Consider the following 17399-nt stretch of genomic DNA (forward strand, 5'->3'; position numbering starts at 1 on the left):
CTAAGGCTACAGATGCACACAAATGTAACCACTCATTGGATAAAGAGGATGGGAATGGAGCTTTTGGAGCAAATGATATTCAAAGCTACTCACTGGTGACTGTGAGGGCAAGTAACGCAGCACCTTTTTCTGGAAGAGACTGTGCAGTTCAGCCAGCACCAGAAACTCCCAACACATCCATAACTGCTAGAAAGCTCAGATTCAAAATCTACACACACATCATGTCACACCTCCCACAGTTCAGATCAAGGATACAAGCATGTACTGCAAATGCTCTTGCTGAGTTTTTAAACTCTCAGCTTCTCAAACAAAATACAGATGTTTAACAGAGCAGCAATTAGTTTCAGCCTTTCGACAGAACCAGAATCTGACGTAACACTCATCCACTGTGTTCCCCAAACTGTGTGCACAAGGGAAATCCCAAATTTGACCCTTCAGCTGAGGGTCACCAGAAGGTCCTCATTATGGGATTTTGTTACTCAACTGGCCTTTTTTAATTAGAACACTGAAATTTAGTACTGTTTTCCCTTATGGACTGCAGATTAAAGGAGGAGTTTGATCCTCCTCATGCAGGTCATCCTTAACATATTAAAACAAATTATTAAAAAAAAAAAAAAAAAAAGCCTGAATATCTCAGGGGGTTGACAAGGAGGGTACAGGAATGAGATGTGGTAATCCACATACAAATCTGAGCAAATGGGCCCTTCTCTTTAGTGAGGAGGGTAATATCACAACACAAGACAACCAAAGAAATACAAAGTCCCTTATGGCTTCTGGAAGGTGGTAAAAGTGTAGACTTCTTCAGGCTTTAGCTGTGTCTAAATTAATCTAATTTGGTGGTGGCGTCACCATTCCTGGGTGTGTTCAAGGAAAGGTTGGACCTGGCTCTTAGGGACATGGTTTAGTGGGTGACATTGGTAGAAGGGTGATAGTTGGACCAGATGATCTTGAAGGTCCAACTTAATGATTCTATGAAACAAAGACTTCTATATATGTTTCATGGAAAAGATGTCATGAATTGTGGAGTAGTAACAAGAGGTCTAAGAAAAAACAAGAACAACAAAATAAACACCTAAGCAGCATCAACTTGGTTTAAGAAATTCAATCATAAATTAGACTCAAACATTCAGCTTAATCCAGTGCAGATCAGAGAACACACTGAAAGGCCATTGACGCGCTAGTTATTTGCTGCTTAAAGCAGACATACATTTTTTGTCTAGAGTCATAAAAAAGACCATGACTCTATCAGTCCTTAGTTAACAAGGAAAATTATTTACTCACCAACAGACCATAGCACACACAACTCATTTCCTTCCCTTAAATGTAATGCAAGTGCAAATAAAATAGTTCTACTATCTGCTGAGCCTACAGAAAAGTTATTCAGTACTGTTGGGTGTTTGCACATACGCATTTTTTGCCTGTAATGAATGTAAATACAAACTACAGTCACAGAACACACAGCATTTTGTGTTTCATTAGCCAAAAGCAAGTAGACTACAAGGGTTCTGCATGTATGAATGAAGTTGTGTGTACAAGGGATGACAGCAGAAACAACCATGTGTAAGGAACATGGCAGCAATGAAGTCTTCTGGGGGGTAGATTAAGTTGGAAATTTGAATTTTTTATCTTGAACTTACTATTTGAGAGAAATCAGTGCAGTTTCTATTAAATGGAAGAACAAAATCATCATTTCAATCAGCAAGAGAGTAAAATGATCACTAAAAGAAGAAAATATAATTCCCCAAGGACTTTAAAGTAGACCTAACACTGATCTTGGTAAGTTGCATTCAGCCCTGGAAAAATATCAATGTGTTCCAAAATGCTACTGGACAGGATAATGTAACCTAATCACACTGTCCAGACTAAGTTAAAGGCCAGTAGTTCTGCTGGCCATGGAGTGAGATTTCTGTTTCCTCTGTAGAAGGTTCCCATGCTTGCCTGCCAGAAAAGCTAGAAAGAACTCAAGAACCACACTCTGTCTCTTCACCTGCCCACACAGCTGAGGATCAAATCCTCTAGATGTGTCAGTCCCCAGATATGGCCCACCAAAAGGCAACAAATCTGTGCTCCACCTGTGCCTGCAAAAGGGATGGTGAACAGCTTTTAAACTGATAAGGAATTGATTGAACAGAATAGGTTACACGTGCAAGAAGGCTCTTGAAGGCATCCTGTTTGCCCGTGTCCTCAAGGTGAAGCAAATTTGTTTTCTAATTATTTCTCACAAGCCATTCAGCCTTAGAGCTTATAATGCTTTAGGCCTGTAAAAGTCAACTTTCGCAGACCCTAATTAAGAGGCAAATATACTCTCTATTTCAAGTGCATGCTGTTTCATGAAGGACTACAGGTGCAACAATTTGGAAGTAATGTAACAGTTATGCATCTGTAAATGTGCCTTTTTACACAGGCGGAACATGAAATGGATCAAATCCTTCACTCTTGATTTTACACACTGCACCACGCTATCTACCTAAAAACTGATCTTCTTTGACCACAGATCACAACTGTACTCCTATTTTATCAGTGCAATGACTATAAAAGAAGAAGGCTATTCCAGACTGTATTCACCATCTCTCATTCTCTCTCGGTGCATGTTACTTCTTGTCAAAATCATCTGCTTTTCCCGCCAAATAATAAACAAAATTGTAGGGGTGCCTTTTTTTCTTTTTTATTTTTTATTGTTGTTCTGCTTTGTTTATTAAAACTTTTACTGTTTTACCTCTTCCAGTGCTCTAGCAGGTTGTTTTTTTGTTTTGTTTTGTTTTGTTTTGTTTTGTTTTTCCAGCAGCACTATGGCTCAAGGCTAGTTTGTGCATTTGAAACAACAGGAAAACAAAAGAACAGGTCCAGAGTGTCCCCTACTCAGGAGGTAACCACCTCCTTGCAATGGGTCAGAAACACCTCTGTAAAGGCAGCACAGCTGCATGAAGTGCTCTTTCGCTACTGCAACTAGATACTCCCAGTGTAAAGTCTATGTTTGATGGAAACTTTCCTAACTGAACCCATCATGTTCTTTCCTCCATCTGTCTATCTGTATTTTAAATGTTTGGTAGCATTCACTGGTGCGCTGGCACAGCCACAAACAAGAGCACACCTTGGCATCACTTGGAATCACACAGTCTACTGTACAGGGGTTAACTAAACCTTCCTCTCTTCTGAAGAGAGATAATTGTGAAATATGCCCTGAAGCTGGGCAAAATCTGACACTGCAACACCTTCAAAGACAGGAAGTAAAAGCATCTGCCAAACTTTTACAACCAAATAAGGCAGCTTTGTGATGTGCTTTTTGAATCACTGACAGGTCATTTTTTCCCAGATGTTTCATCAGAATAGCTGTGCTAGGAGATAGAAATATGTATCAAGTCTGCCAACCTCACTCCTTTGGTACAAGAAGGACTTTAACCAACAGTGGTAAGTGCTATGTTATAAGGAATTATGATAGCGCTTGTCACACCAGGATCTTCTCCAGGAAAAAGATGGCATGCAAAACTTGTGTTTGCACACCACCAGTATCCTACTGTGAAACTCTGCCCAACCTGCAAGCAGGCAGAGTGCCATCCCAACACATGGGTTTGGATTTCGGCAGCCAACAGACCATCTACAAGCATCAAATGTGATAGCTATGGGCAGGAATCCCAGCCCAGAGAGCCCAAACAGCTGTCTCTTCTGAGCTAGCAAGCCTGCAGTTAATACAATATAGAAATCCCTAATCCCATTTTTAGCTGGGTTAAAAAAAGAAGGGAGAAGAGCAGAAAGAAATGAAGTCTTAAAGAAAAATAAAATATGATCATTCTTGTTTTGATCCTAAGAACAGTGACACATAATGAAGAGAAAGATTTCAAGCAAGTAATCAAGAGATATTCTGGGTCCGCTACAGTAAGTTGGTATACTGTGCCCCAGAGTTTTTGATAGCAAGGACTTTACAATAACAGAGGACAAAAGCAGGATACAACTTTGGCCTAGATCAAAGCTGTAAATTAGTGCTACTCTTGGTAAATAGGTGCTTGAAGACTATTAAAACTGTTTTTAAGCTTTACTTTAGAGAGGTTGAATTTGTCCTGTTTCAACAGATTTGAATTTTACAGGAAACTTTAAAGATGTATCATTTAGAAAACAACAAAAAATACTGAAGGCCTGATGTCCTATTGGTATCCTAATGGCCTATTCAACATACTTGTGCTCAAGCACAGAGAGGTGAAAATTTAATGAAGCCAGTCTGGAACACATGGATGTTGTTCAACATTTCCCTCATCAGACAGACACATAAAGGGATATTATTACCTCTGTGCAGAACTATGTGGTCAATCATGTTGCGTTTGTATTTGGTGTGATATAGGCAAAGAGGACAGCGAAGGTCTTTGGGTCCTTCCTCAGGAACTGCCGAATGCCCAGCTTCCACGTGCATAGTAAAAGCAGATCTGTGAAACAGGAGGGAGAGATGGAAGCAGTCAAAAGAGGTGTGCAGTGAACGATGAAGTGTCACAGCTCTATAAGGAATGTGTCTTGTAAAATGGTACAGATACCACTCAGTCTTGTCTTCACAGTGCCACATGGCATTGCTGTAGGGCGACTCACATGAGTAACACATGAGCAAAAGTATTTGCAGGCTTGTATCCTCAAGTAACTGGCACACATTCTGACAATATATTCTGCATGGATTGCTCTATAGTCACATTGCTATAGTTAAGATAGCAAAAGAATTGCCGTCTTCTATGTTCATTATTTGTCCTCAGGCTGAAATATTCTGTGTATTTTTTCTAACAAAAAATATTTGTTAGCAACTAACTGTTCTGGACTGCAGGGGTGAATACAGACGTATTTTTGGAGGCAAATAATATTCTTAACCACCTCTGTCTTTGTAAGACAAGACCATTGTGATATTACATTACAGGCATACTTAGAAGTTGTAAGAGACGTGCAACTCTTCCTCCATACAGAGGAAAGTAACTATATATCTACCTAACTCAACTACTGAAATGAGAGTTCTCTGTTAAATTGGGAGGATTTAGTTGTTTTGTTGTTGTTTTTTGTTTTTTGTTTTTTCCTAAGGTAGTGATAAAGTCTGCAAAAACTAGTGAGATTGCCACACTGAACTTGAGTTAAAAGTCCTCACTTAAATTCTGCAAGACTGCTAGCTTGAACAACTTACTAACACAAGTGGCTCTGGGCAAAACCAAGTGATCATCGAATTTTACAGGTGTATTTCTATCAACTTCAGTGAGTGCTTTCATGCATTTAAGTTTCTACAGTGATTTTAAGAGGGGGTTTGTATGGGCTTTTTTACCCCTTTTCTTTAAAGGGAGAAAACATAGTGTACTTCCACAAGAAAACTTAGTTCTTGAAAGTTTGAGACACCACATGAAGAAATACAACTCCTTTATGCAAGTATGTGTATCTTTAATTGCCATTTGATTTAAGATGATTTCAATTAATCTCAGTAAAAGGCACTAGGAAGATGTGAGCAGATTTAATGTATCTAATGATAACTAGTAATCTTTAAGACAGATAGCAATAATGGTATAAAGCATAATTGTACCATAAAGGCAGGGGGGGTCTGAAGGTATAAATAAATAATAAATTTAAAAAGGTTGTTCTTGTGGAGATTTATAAGGTTTGTGCTCAACATTTCCTTTAACACAACATCTTTCCTGTACCCAATCATACTATTTACCGTCACCAGTCTCCTAAGTACTTAACACATTTCAGAACTCAAATGGCAGCTAGGGAACTTAGGCTTGAGGGTCCAGCATATCAGAGTGAAATGATGCACAGGTGCATAAGCCTTTTATCCTTAGGGAACAACAGCTAAAATACACACGCAATGACAGCTGAGATTTTACATTCTGCAACATCTAATTGGATTTGCTGAAATGTCTCTGTGTGCTATCAGTTACTCTGGAGAACACACTCCAGCTAGATAAACAATGGGAGAAATAAAATTACATGAGAGAGGTTTCTTCAGAAAGAGATATAACTTTTCATATCTCCTTAAAACACTTGTGTGTTGTTTTTTTTTCTCGTGCTTCATGCCAGTTGCACCGGGAAATGACCTTTTTTTTTAAGAGAACATTTTCACACCTGAGGATAAGGAAAACCCTCTGCTTGTGTATGTTAAGGAAAAAGCACTACCTGTACCATCTCCTTCAGCAAGTAAAAGCTACTGCAAGGACTCACTGTGCTTTCGTCTGCAGCAGATGGTACCGGCTGTTGTAAGAGAGAGGAAAATGGATTACATGGATGCTGCTGTGATCTGGCATGGCATTTCCTATATTCCTCTCTCTGGTCAGCAGTGGCCATGTTTCTGTTAGCTACAGCCAGCTCTCAAAGATCTCAGAAGTCTTTTCAAGTGCTAAAAAATCCTTGTGAGTTCAGTTTATCTGTTTTCCACAGTACTTACTTAAAGCCTGTATAAAAGGAACAATCTTTGCACTTGAAGAGTTTTTTCCCTCCATGCTTGTCACGGTAATGACGCCGAATGCTCTGTATGTAACCCGAGGAGAATTCACAAAATTCACAGTTAAGGATGGCTTCCGTTTTTTCCATTCCTGAAGCACTCCCTGAAAGTGGGATTGGACTGACATTGTTGTTGTTCCTGGCTAAAGCTGCAGACTGGTAGTGGTTCAACTGCTGTTGAACATCAGGAGGCTCTGAGTATGAAGAGTCTGTAGAGAAACAGAGAGCAGCTATTATTCCATGTGGATCAGCAAACCTAAAAAGGTTCAAGACATGCTCCAGCACCTATTGGCCTTTAGAGGGGGTTGACCAGGGGAAAGACATCAGTTATGAAATCCGCTGACAGCATTCTGAAGGGCTTAAGAAGAAGAGGTATATCAATTCTATACCTAACATGCAATCTACAATATAAAAGTTGATCAGTATAAACTATGCTTTTTAAAATCTGATTTGGGGAGGAAAAAAAGAAGTGACAGGTTTAAGTTAAAAGTAGTTTAAAAAGAAGTCTTAAGACATTTTTAATTTATGAAGGTAAACCATATTAATCATACTGCTGAGCACTTATGCATTTGGCACATCAGTCAGAACAGGTTCTTTCAAATTTTTTATGCCAATTCATGCCAGATAAAAATCTGGCATAGGATACATGTGAGTTGCCTGTGTAATAGGGGAAAAAATGGTAAAGAACTCTTCCCTAATCATTCATGGAGTTATTTGAGAAACCCACACAGAAAGTTAACTAGAGAAAAGATGAAATTTTACTTTGTCATATTTGAAGAGGTCTTCACAAAAAATATTCAAGTACTCTGAGTTGAGGATGTTTGAAATCAAGTCATCAAGGAAAAAAGATATTTTCTCATAAATTTCAGTAAAGCAACCTTCTAAACCACATTTCCTTAGAAGTTACTAAGCTTTGATATACTGAGAAAAAGATAAATCTGTATAGCCACCTCCATTCTACAAGCCAGCAAAACTCTGTCACACCATTTTAATGGCATGTGGAAAAACACAGTCCAGAGGTATCTCAGTACTGACACTAAAAGCTGTAATACTTCTACTTGGACCCTGCAAAAAAGGGAGGTGTGGGTGTTGAAAGTTTTCCGGCACACTGCTTATATGTGGAGGTTAGGAATTCATCTCTTTGTCCTGTGTAACCCACAGCTGCCCATGAATGGCACAAGTGAAAGCAAATGAATAAAGCACAGATGAATTTCAGTGTAACTTTCATGAAAAGAAGACAAAAGACTCTTTTCTTAAGCTTTTTGGAAGAAGGAAAAAAAGAAGAGAGAAAAAGAAAAGAAAAGAAAAGAAGTCGGGATACAAACTGTACCAGCCAGCTCCTGCTTTGATGGGTACTTCATTTTCCAAAGCTTAATTCCCTGAGGCTAGATATGCAGGAATTCTCTAACAGACATACTTGCGGGAACTTAATACCATCCATTCTAACCAATTAGTAAGGAGAAACAAAAGGCAAACAGGCCTATACAGCACTCAGCATGGGGACTTCTCCACCTGTCTTCAAAAGAGTAAAATGTTCACCCCTCATTTCTCATTACTACAAAAGAGGGTTATACATGCCTGAGAAACAAACAAACAAAAAAAAAAACAACATGACAAAAAAAAAAAAAAAAAAAAAAAAAAACAAGCTGGAGATAAATGTCTCCAGGCTCCCCTGGCTTCATCTCCAGGTGTACAACAAAGACAAAAGCAGAGACATGAAAGATTCTGGTTAAATTAAATACTTTTTGTTTTTCCTATCCAAGTCTCATGAACAGAGGCTGGATTACAATACAGCATTTATCAAGTCTTGTTTTCACCAATTCTACAGCAGGTTCCCTCACCACGGAGGACTCACAGTGAGCTCTACCAATTCAAATGTCAAGTCTTTCTTTTCCCTTTTGTTTGAAGCAGGCTCCCACTAGATTAAAGTTTAGTTAGTAATTTACTGTTCTCTTCCTCCGAAAGAAGGCATCAAAATTTTACAACACATCATGAAGATTCCCAGCCAAGGCCTCAGTGATGTCCACCAGTTAGAAATCTGTGGGTTTAAAAAAGATGTCTGGTGTCTATTATTCCAGTTTTGGAACTTTCAATTGGGTATTTATATACTTTTGTGGAATCTGGCACATGAAAATTGCAGAAGTAGATGGCTACATGATTATTCCCACAGGAAGAAAAGTGTACAAGGTAGCTTTCCTTGTCATCAGGAACAGCCAAAACCAAATCCTACCTTTAAATATTTACACTGGTCACCTTATAATTTTTAGTGGATCATTCTGTTACAACTAACACAGTTATGATACAGGGGAAAAAAAAATCTGAAGAGCTTATATGAAGAGTCTTAAACAATGGTAACATGCCTGTTCCTAGCTCTGCCTGAATATTCTTCTATTTTTGCCTTGCCAAAAGCTATCATTATTTTACTACCCTTCTGAAGTACAAGATTTAGTACTTCCTTAAGAAAAATACCCATCATTAACACGTGTATTTGGCTTCTGTCAGTTTCTGAGGATCAGCTTGCCAGACAGCTATTCTAGCATGCAGGTGCAACCCAGCTCCACCAGGAACACTTTGGATAAAGTTCAAAGCCAAATAAAGGCATGTGAGGTTTTCCATGAACTTTCAGTGAGCACCAAACCACACAGTGCTCATGCCCACTCTGAAATGAGTGAAGGTAGTGGAAGGATGGAAACTGCCTTGAGTTGCTTCCAACCATGCCATTTAGCACACAGCACAGATGGGAATGTGAGAAAGTAAGAAACAGGTGATGGGGGCTGGAAGTTGAGATTTAAAAACAACAACAATCAAACAAACAAACAACAACACAGCAACTGAGGAAAGGACTAGTGAGACAAATCAAAAATTAAAAAATCAAAAAGTCACGGACAATGAGCAATGGTACAGTGACTTTTAAGGAACAGCACTGCCTCAAACTGGCAAAGCACTTCCATGTGTGCACCTACTCTACACCTGCTGGAAGAGCAGGCTGATGCTCCAAACTACTCTGCGTATGCCAAACTGACTTAGATGATAACAAAGTACCATAAGTGACTTTGCATTTACTCAGGCCTTGAGCTGGTGTGCATCAAAATGATGGACACCTTTTGCTGGTGTTGCTGCAACAACAAAATGCCCGGATGTTAAGACTGAAGAAGGAAGTAAGAAGAGAGAAGAATTTTATCCTCAAAACTGCCCAACAACTGAGTAATGGCTACACGCAACGTAAGTTCCACTTCGGTCTTCCTGCTTGTATCCATGGCTAAAAGGGTTGGGATTACACAAGGAGATCATTAACAATCTTGGTCAGAAGCAGAAAGATGGTCCAGCCACTCATGTGTGAAAAAAATAAAGTGGCCATAGAAGACTATATCAAAGTCAGAAAACAGAAGAAAGTCATTAAAATAAGCAAAGGGAAGAGTTAATGAAATTATATGAAGCAATGTAGAACAAGAAGTAAAAAAGAAAACATACAGAGGGAGAAAATGAAGAAAAATTAAACACTAGGAAGTACTGATTACATGTTAACAAAAAAAATTATGTTTTCTTTTTCATAAAACAGCCTCAAAGTACCACAAGAAAATAAATGACAGAATACTTAGCCCTGGTAACTTAATAAAACACACACACAGAATCCATTTTTAAAAATTATTTTATCCAAAGTGAAATAAGGACCTAACTGTGCAACTCCAAAAGAAAGCTAATGGCATGGGATGTTCTGAGGTAAAAGAAGGACACCTATAGTCATGCCAAGAGGCAAAAATTAAAGGTAATTGATGCAGTCGAACACAGAAGAACAGTGGCAATGTTGCAAATCTTATGACTAGAATTTTGAACTAACATCTCTACCTACAGATTACCTGCACAGGAAGAATAACAATGTTAGCAGGCAGTTTAATCCATGCCAGCACATGTGGATCTAAAAGACCACAGCATTCACCCTTGCTATACAACAACACTCTCATATCCAAATGAGAAAATGACTAGCTGAAAGGAAAGCAGAAGAAAAGACTGCCTGCATGGTGTCCCATTAACACAGCCATATCTGAATTACTGCCATGTGCTGGTAACAATGCATTAGAAAGTCTCATAGTGGCTCCACAAGGGGGGAGGAAAAACAGCATTTCCAGAAGTGCCTAAAACACTTCAGTGCCAGATAAGTGATTTTGCCATTCTGAAAACTTTACCCAGAGTGCAAACACAAAGTGGCATGAAGTGCCTGTCCTATCTACTGAAAGTCACTACCTTGTCCAAAAAGGCATTCACAGTCTCCCCTTCAATGCAATGGTGAAAATGCAACTTGATATACACCTGCGTACTTTGAGACTATACACAAGTAAAGAATATACAGCAAAAACAAACCACAAAAGCAAAATGAAAATTCAATTTTCAGGGATCCTGTGCAGCATATTACATGCATATAGCAAGTGTTTCAGATACCTAAAGAAGGAAAACTTAGGTATTTTCAGAAGAAAAATGTAAATAAAGATTCTGATCCAGTTACATAAATTTGCTTGGAAGTTAAATGATGTTTTAGCCATTTTTAGGTGTTTTCAAAACTATCAATAACCATGGACACAAAAACAAAACAGACAAGAACACGGCACCTAAAAGAAACAAGATCAGAGCAACACCTGGAAATGTCTAAGTAATGAACACTGAGCATCAGGTGAGAGATAGAAGGAAAATTATCTATTAAAGGAAAGAAATCAAACCATTGCTTCATCTTTTTGTGGTAAGTAGAACTTGATACATCTAATGTGGCTATTTACATTTGCATAATCAGAGATTTGCAAATGGATGGAGGGAGAAATATTTTTCAAGAGAGAAACTGTTCAACTACACTGGAAAGCATCTTTATTGCATGCACATCTACAAATAATCAGATAGCTGAATGACCAGAAGAAGACAGATAAAAATGAGGACATCATTCTTTCCTGGTAAATCCATATGGCAGCATCAACCAAAGTCAAAAAAGAGTAGCAACTGTGAGACAAATGAAACTGCAGAAGGCAATGTTTGGCTCCTGAGATAAGAACACTCAAGACAGAATGTATAAATAACTAAAATAACTCTATGGGGAAAAATATTACATAATACCAATACAAGTCTAAGACATAAGAAAAAGTCCCAAAGAGACCAAAAGGAAAAACTTGGAATGCTATTTAATTTATTCTGAGTTCATTCATACAAAGAGATTTCTATGAAGAAGGCCATAGAAATTCCAAGGAATTAAGAAAAGCACTAGACAAATGGAAACACATTTATGAAACCAAATCAAGATGCAATACTAGGTTTAAAAAAAAAAAAAAAAAAAAAAAAAAAAACACAAAATGCATGTTTAAAAGCAAAGAGTATTGAACTACTAGTAACAATTATTTTTAAATGAGTAAGTTATGGCTACTAAGTTCAGAGTAGAGATGAGAAGACTCCAGAGGAACCTTACAGTGTCTTTCCAATACCTAAACAGAGCCTACAGGCAATCTCTTTACCAGGGAGTGTAGTGATAGGATAAGGGGTAACAGTTTTAAACTAAAAGAGGGTAGATTTAGGTTAGGAAGAAATTTTTTACTCTGAGGGTGGTGAGGCACTGGAACAGGTTGCCCAGAGAAGCTGTGGATGCCCGATCTCTGAACTGTTCAGAGGCCAGACCGGATGGGGCTATGGGCAACCTGAGCTTAGTAGGAAGTAATCTTTAAGGTCCCATCCAACCTAAACCATCCTATGGTACTATGAAGGCTAAGAGTGGAGCTTATGAGATTTAAGTACGAAATCCCTTCTGAAATTCAATGGAAATCAAAATTACTAGCTCAACAAATGGCAGGAAAGCATACAGTCATGAATGGCAACAGCTTGAAAAGTGGGAAGGTGGCAAAGCAGAGTGTCATACAAAGACTGTCAAGACTACACACATTTGTTCACTTTATGCCATGCAGCACTGACCTGGAAGGAAGAATATGTGGGAGGGTGAAATGTTCTGGCAGTAAATTAACTGAGGGAAGAGGATGATAGAACAGTATAAAATTCAGAGGGATGCAACTAAACATACATGAAAATGCTTAAGAAACCACACTATATATGTTTTATTCATTGCGAGTTTAAAAACAGATTATGAACCTACTCCTTTACTTAATTCTGTTTTTTACCGAAGAACGTTTACATTGCTAGGATGTTATGAATGAATTGGAAAGGAAATAAACTTTGTATCCTTGTTCACACACTCCAAAGAGTAATCACATGGGAAAGAAAATAAACCCTTTTAATTAAATAACTATTTAAAGGATTTCAAATAAATGAATAGATAAATAAAACAAAGAGCCTTCTTAGAGGAATTTATTTCAGCACTATCTGTAAATCCACTTTTGGATAACTTTGGACTAGCTTGTATGTTTAAGAGAAAGATATTACATATCTGTCCAAGGTTCAGAAGAAGGAAACCAGAAGGGTACATGGGCTGTGCAGTCTTACTCAGAAGAGGTGATGTCCAGGGATCAGTAACAAATGGTGTTCCTCAGGGGTCAGTATTGGGAACAGCACTTTGTAACATCTTTGTCAGTGATGTGGGCAACGAAATCAAGTGCATTCAGCTCTGGGTCCCCCAGCACAAGAAGGACATGGACCTGTTACAATGAGTCCAGAGGAGGCCACAAAGATGATGAAAAGTCTGGAGCAGCTCTCCTACGAAGGCAGGCTGAGGGAGTTGGGGTTGTTCAATCTGGAGAAGAGAAGGCCCTGGGCAGACTTTACAGTGGCCTTTCAGTACCTAAAAGGGGCCTATGGGAAAGCTGAGAATGGACTCTTGTCAGGGAGTGCAGTGACAGGACAAGGAGCACAAGGCTTTGAACTAAAAGAAGTTAGGTTTAGATTAGACAATAGGAAGAAATTCTTATACTCTGAGGGTGGTGAGGCACTGGCACAAGTTGCCAGAGAAGCTGTGGATGCCCCATCCCTGGAAGTGTTCAAGGCCAGGCTGGATGGGGCTTTGAGCAACCTGATCTGGTGGGAGGTGTCCTGCCCATGGCAGTGGGGTTGCAATTAGATGATCTTTAAGGTCCCTTCCAACCCAACCCATTCTATGATTCCTTATAATTTCGAATTCTCTTTTATGTGCATACCTGTCTGAGAATGGAACTGAGACAGGATATATTCTATGCAGATTCTTGTGCTAATATCAAAATCGCACAGAAGGGATATAAATTGAATCTGAAGAAAATAAATAATTTTATCTTATGAATTCCTCTACACTGCCAGGCCCACACTGCTGTCTAGTAAAGCATCTTGGAGTTTCATAATGGAGATCAAGGATAAAGTGATTATAAGATAAGATGCAAAGAAAAGCAGTAGAAATTATAAAAGGCCTGGTGAGGATTAATACAATCAATGAAATACATTGGACCATGTTCCTTCCCTCAGAAGAGAAGGACCAGTTCAAGATCTTCATATGTCCTCCCATTTTTGAGTTTCTAAAACTACCAGGTCCTATTACCATTATCTTTAAAGACTTCCATCCATCCTTAGGCAAAGCATAACATGATCACGAACACTGCCCAATTCCTTACCATACTCTACCAATGCTGTGATTTGGAAGGATCTGTTTAGGGTGTCCATGAAACACTCCATCATATAGCCACTTAATTTCTAGTTATCCCTCTCCCACAGCAGAGTTTCTTACTTGGCTTCAACTCAGTTTAATTTTCCTTCAGTTCTTCAGGTGATTTGGTCACTTATTAGTTTTTACACTGTATACAATCCTCCCTTTAAAATCTGGGCTTTTTAGGTAGCTACTCTACTGCTTGCAATTGTTGCAACATCAGTGGCAAAGTCAGTATACCATTTTAACCCCACCAGTTGCTTTGTCTATTGCCATTTCCCCTACAATAGAGAGATGCTCCGTGCAGTTTGCATTGTGTTTCCCTGCTGCATTTATGTTCTTCCATGTCTGTTTACCCACTGCCTTCTTTTAAAGTAAGAACATTGCAGGCTGAGAATCTACTGCTACCCACCTATATTGAGTGAATAGTTCAACCTGTCGGTCATGTTTCAACCGTGTGTTCTTATAATTTGTTATTGATAAAATAAAAATACATTTCTGAATATAATGCGTCAGATAAAAACAAGCCTTCTGTCTACATGTCAAACATTGAGACTCATGTGCTTATCAATTTCCATACCATGCATAAACTAAAAGTTGTCTAGCTGTTTCTTACTCTGTTGAATTAAATTCAATCTCCTAATGAAACCACACTTACAGAATATAGGAACACAAGTAGCTTTAGCAAGATGCTTATTTACCCAATCTGTCCACAGGTAAACAGTTCTTTTCTGAAATGACCCTTTACTCAGGCAATAATCTATCAAGTTTTATTGTTGTTTTGTTTTGTTTCATTTTTGTTTGGGCACTGGTAACCAAACAAGCCTTGTGATTTCCTTCTCATTTTTAAGGGCAACTCATCAGGTATTTTTTTCAGGATCATTTCAGGTTTCCCTCTCTATTTTCCTGCCCCTTTAATCACAGAACCAGAAAGTATCGTCAACTGGACGGGAATCATGAGGATCACCAAGTCCAACTCCCGACTCCTCACAGTGCAACCTAAGTTAAACAGCATCTAAGGACATTGTTGAAAAGATTCTGAAACACTGACAGATTTGGGCCATGACCACTGCCCTGGGGAGCGTGTCCCAGTGCCCAACCACCCTCTGGGTGCAGAACCTTTCCCTAGCCCCCAGCCTGACCCTCCCCTGTCCCAGCTCCATGCCATTCCCTCGGGTCCTGTCGCTGTCCCCAGAGAGCAGAGCTCAGCGCCTGCCCCTCTGCTCCCCTTGTGAGGGAGCTGCAGGCTGTCATGAGGCCTTCCTCCCCTCAGTTTCTTCTCTGGGCTGACAAACCCAGGGACCTCAGCTGCTCCTCATATGTCTTGCCCTCTAGACCCATTGCTATCTTTACAACCTCCTTGGGACACTCTCCAATAGTTTTATGTCCTTCTTACACTGTGGCACCCAAAACTGTTCACAGTACATCAAGTTAGTCTGCACCAGAGCAGAGTAAAGCAGGACAATCACTTCTTTTGACTAGATATCTCTAGTAACACTAGATGTGCTCAGTGCACCCCAACTGAGCACACTAGATGTGCTCAATGCACCCCAAGATACCATTGGTCCTTTTGGCCGTCACAGCACATTGTTGACTTATACTGAGCTTGCCACCAACAACCCACCCCAGATCCCTCTCAGCAGGGTTGCATTCCAACACTTGTCCTCCAACCTATACATAAGCCAGGATTGCCCCATCCCAGGTGCAGAATATGGCACTTACTTTTGTTAAATTTGATATGGTTGGTGATGGCCTAGCACTGCAATCTATCAGGATCTCTCTGCAAGGCGTTTCTACCTCAAGAGAGTCAACAGCTCCTCCTAACTTAGTATCATCTGCAAACTTACTTATTGTGCACTCAACTTCTGTGTCCAGGTGATTGATTTAAAAAAAAAAAAAAAAAAAAAAAAAAACTTGAAGAAAATAGGCCCTTAAAATTGAGCTCTAGGGAACAGCCCCGGTTACTGGCTGTTATCCCATTTACCCTAGCTCTTTGAGTCAGACCCTTCAGCCAATTGTTCACCCGTTGTATTTGTTGATGTCTTGCTATATGCTGGACATTTTGTCCAGAAGGATACTGTGCAAGACAGTATCAAAAGCTTTACTAAAATTAAAAAAAAAAAACAAAAACAAAAACAAAAAAAAACCTTCCACTGCATTCCCTTTTCCACTAGGCAGGCAACCTTGTCATAAAAGAATATTAGGTTTGTATGGCATGACTTTCCCTTCAACAACACATGTTGGGTTTAGTATAAATATTAATACAAATACACAGAAACACACATGCTGCTGTCATCTAAATGCTTCACTTGTCTCTAAACTTGAGATGTAGAGGGAAAAGAAATTCAGTTCTATGAAGTGCTACATTTTTGCATTCTACTTTAAAACTGGCCCTATTAATGCAGTGAAAATACATGGGTGCTGAGGATCCATTCTACGTTTTAATGTTTTAGTCCTATGACAAAGTACCGCCACGTTCATGCTTCAATTCTACATAAAGCAAACATCTTAATTAACACCATGTAGTTAGAATAGAACAGTTATAGCTGGAAGGGACCTATAAGGATCTGTGAGTCCAACAGTAATTCTAATAATATTCTACAGAAAATAATATTATAATCATAGAGCTCAGCAACTTGTAATTTGTTCAGGAGACCTGAAGCATACGCCTTGGCATTATTATTGCTGCCAATGGAAAGACCTCATCTCTATCCCTAGATCTGAGTCATCTCAGATCACTGCAGGCAGCATTTTCAAACATTGGAGCTGAAACATAGTAACATTTCTTAAAGAAAAAATAAACCCAGCTATTTAAATGTCAAACCTCCAGCCGCCAACTATGTTGATGCTAAAACGTATGCCCATTTCAAAACAGCTAAAATGAGCAAAGGCATTTTACCTCTCTGTCAAACATCAAATCCCTCTAGCAAGTTTTAGATCAATGAAAAGCAACTGGTGTCTCAGGAAACAGGGAGAATATCAGTTAGCTTACACATGAAGACTACTAACATGCCTGCAGAAACACTACCTTGCACAGCGTTGGTCAAGTCATATCACATACTTCTTCTGAGCAACAGCATCCTATTTACTTTGTAGAGAGTTTTCACAAATTCCAGGGACGACAGTAGAAGTGTCACTACCATTTTGTCTCCTACCCTAGGTATAACAACCAGTACCAAGAATGAGCAAAACCCTCAAGAAATAAATAAAGGGATCTCCATATGCTTCTTTCTTTTTCTTGTAGGTGCAATGAGGTCTGTTTCTGGCTAACAGGAAGGAATCCAGCAGATGTTTCTTCCTTTATTACTCAATCCATCCTCACAACTTGTTCTATCTTCTAGCCACTCTGGGCAAGTCTTTC

At 39.1% G+C, this 17399-nt stretch overlaps 1 protein-coding gene across 8 annotated transcripts in view; it reads right to left on the reverse strand.

Annotated features, from left to right (window-relative positions):
- ZNF462 (zinc finger protein 462) overlaps positions 1-17399 on the reverse strand; it is a 97727-nt gene that overhangs the window by 12128 nt on the left and 68200 nt on the right. For all 8 annotated transcript variants that reach the window (XM_084504168.1, XM_084504166.1, XM_084504167.1 and 5 more), the window contains 2 exons: positions 6395-6659; positions 4279-4415 (listed from right to left, as the gene is read on the reverse strand). In XM_084504168.1, coding sequence (XP_084360294.1) covers positions 4279-4415; positions 6395-6659 — 402 coding nt within the window. The remainder of the gene's footprint in view (positions 1-4278; positions 4416-6394; positions 6660-17399) is intronic.

This window comes from Aythya ferina (genome assembly GCF_964211825.1).
Source record: "Aythya ferina genome assembly, chromosome: Z".
NCBI classification, from domain to species: Eukaryota; Metazoa; Chordata; class Aves; order Anseriformes; family Anatidae; genus Aythya; species Aythya ferina.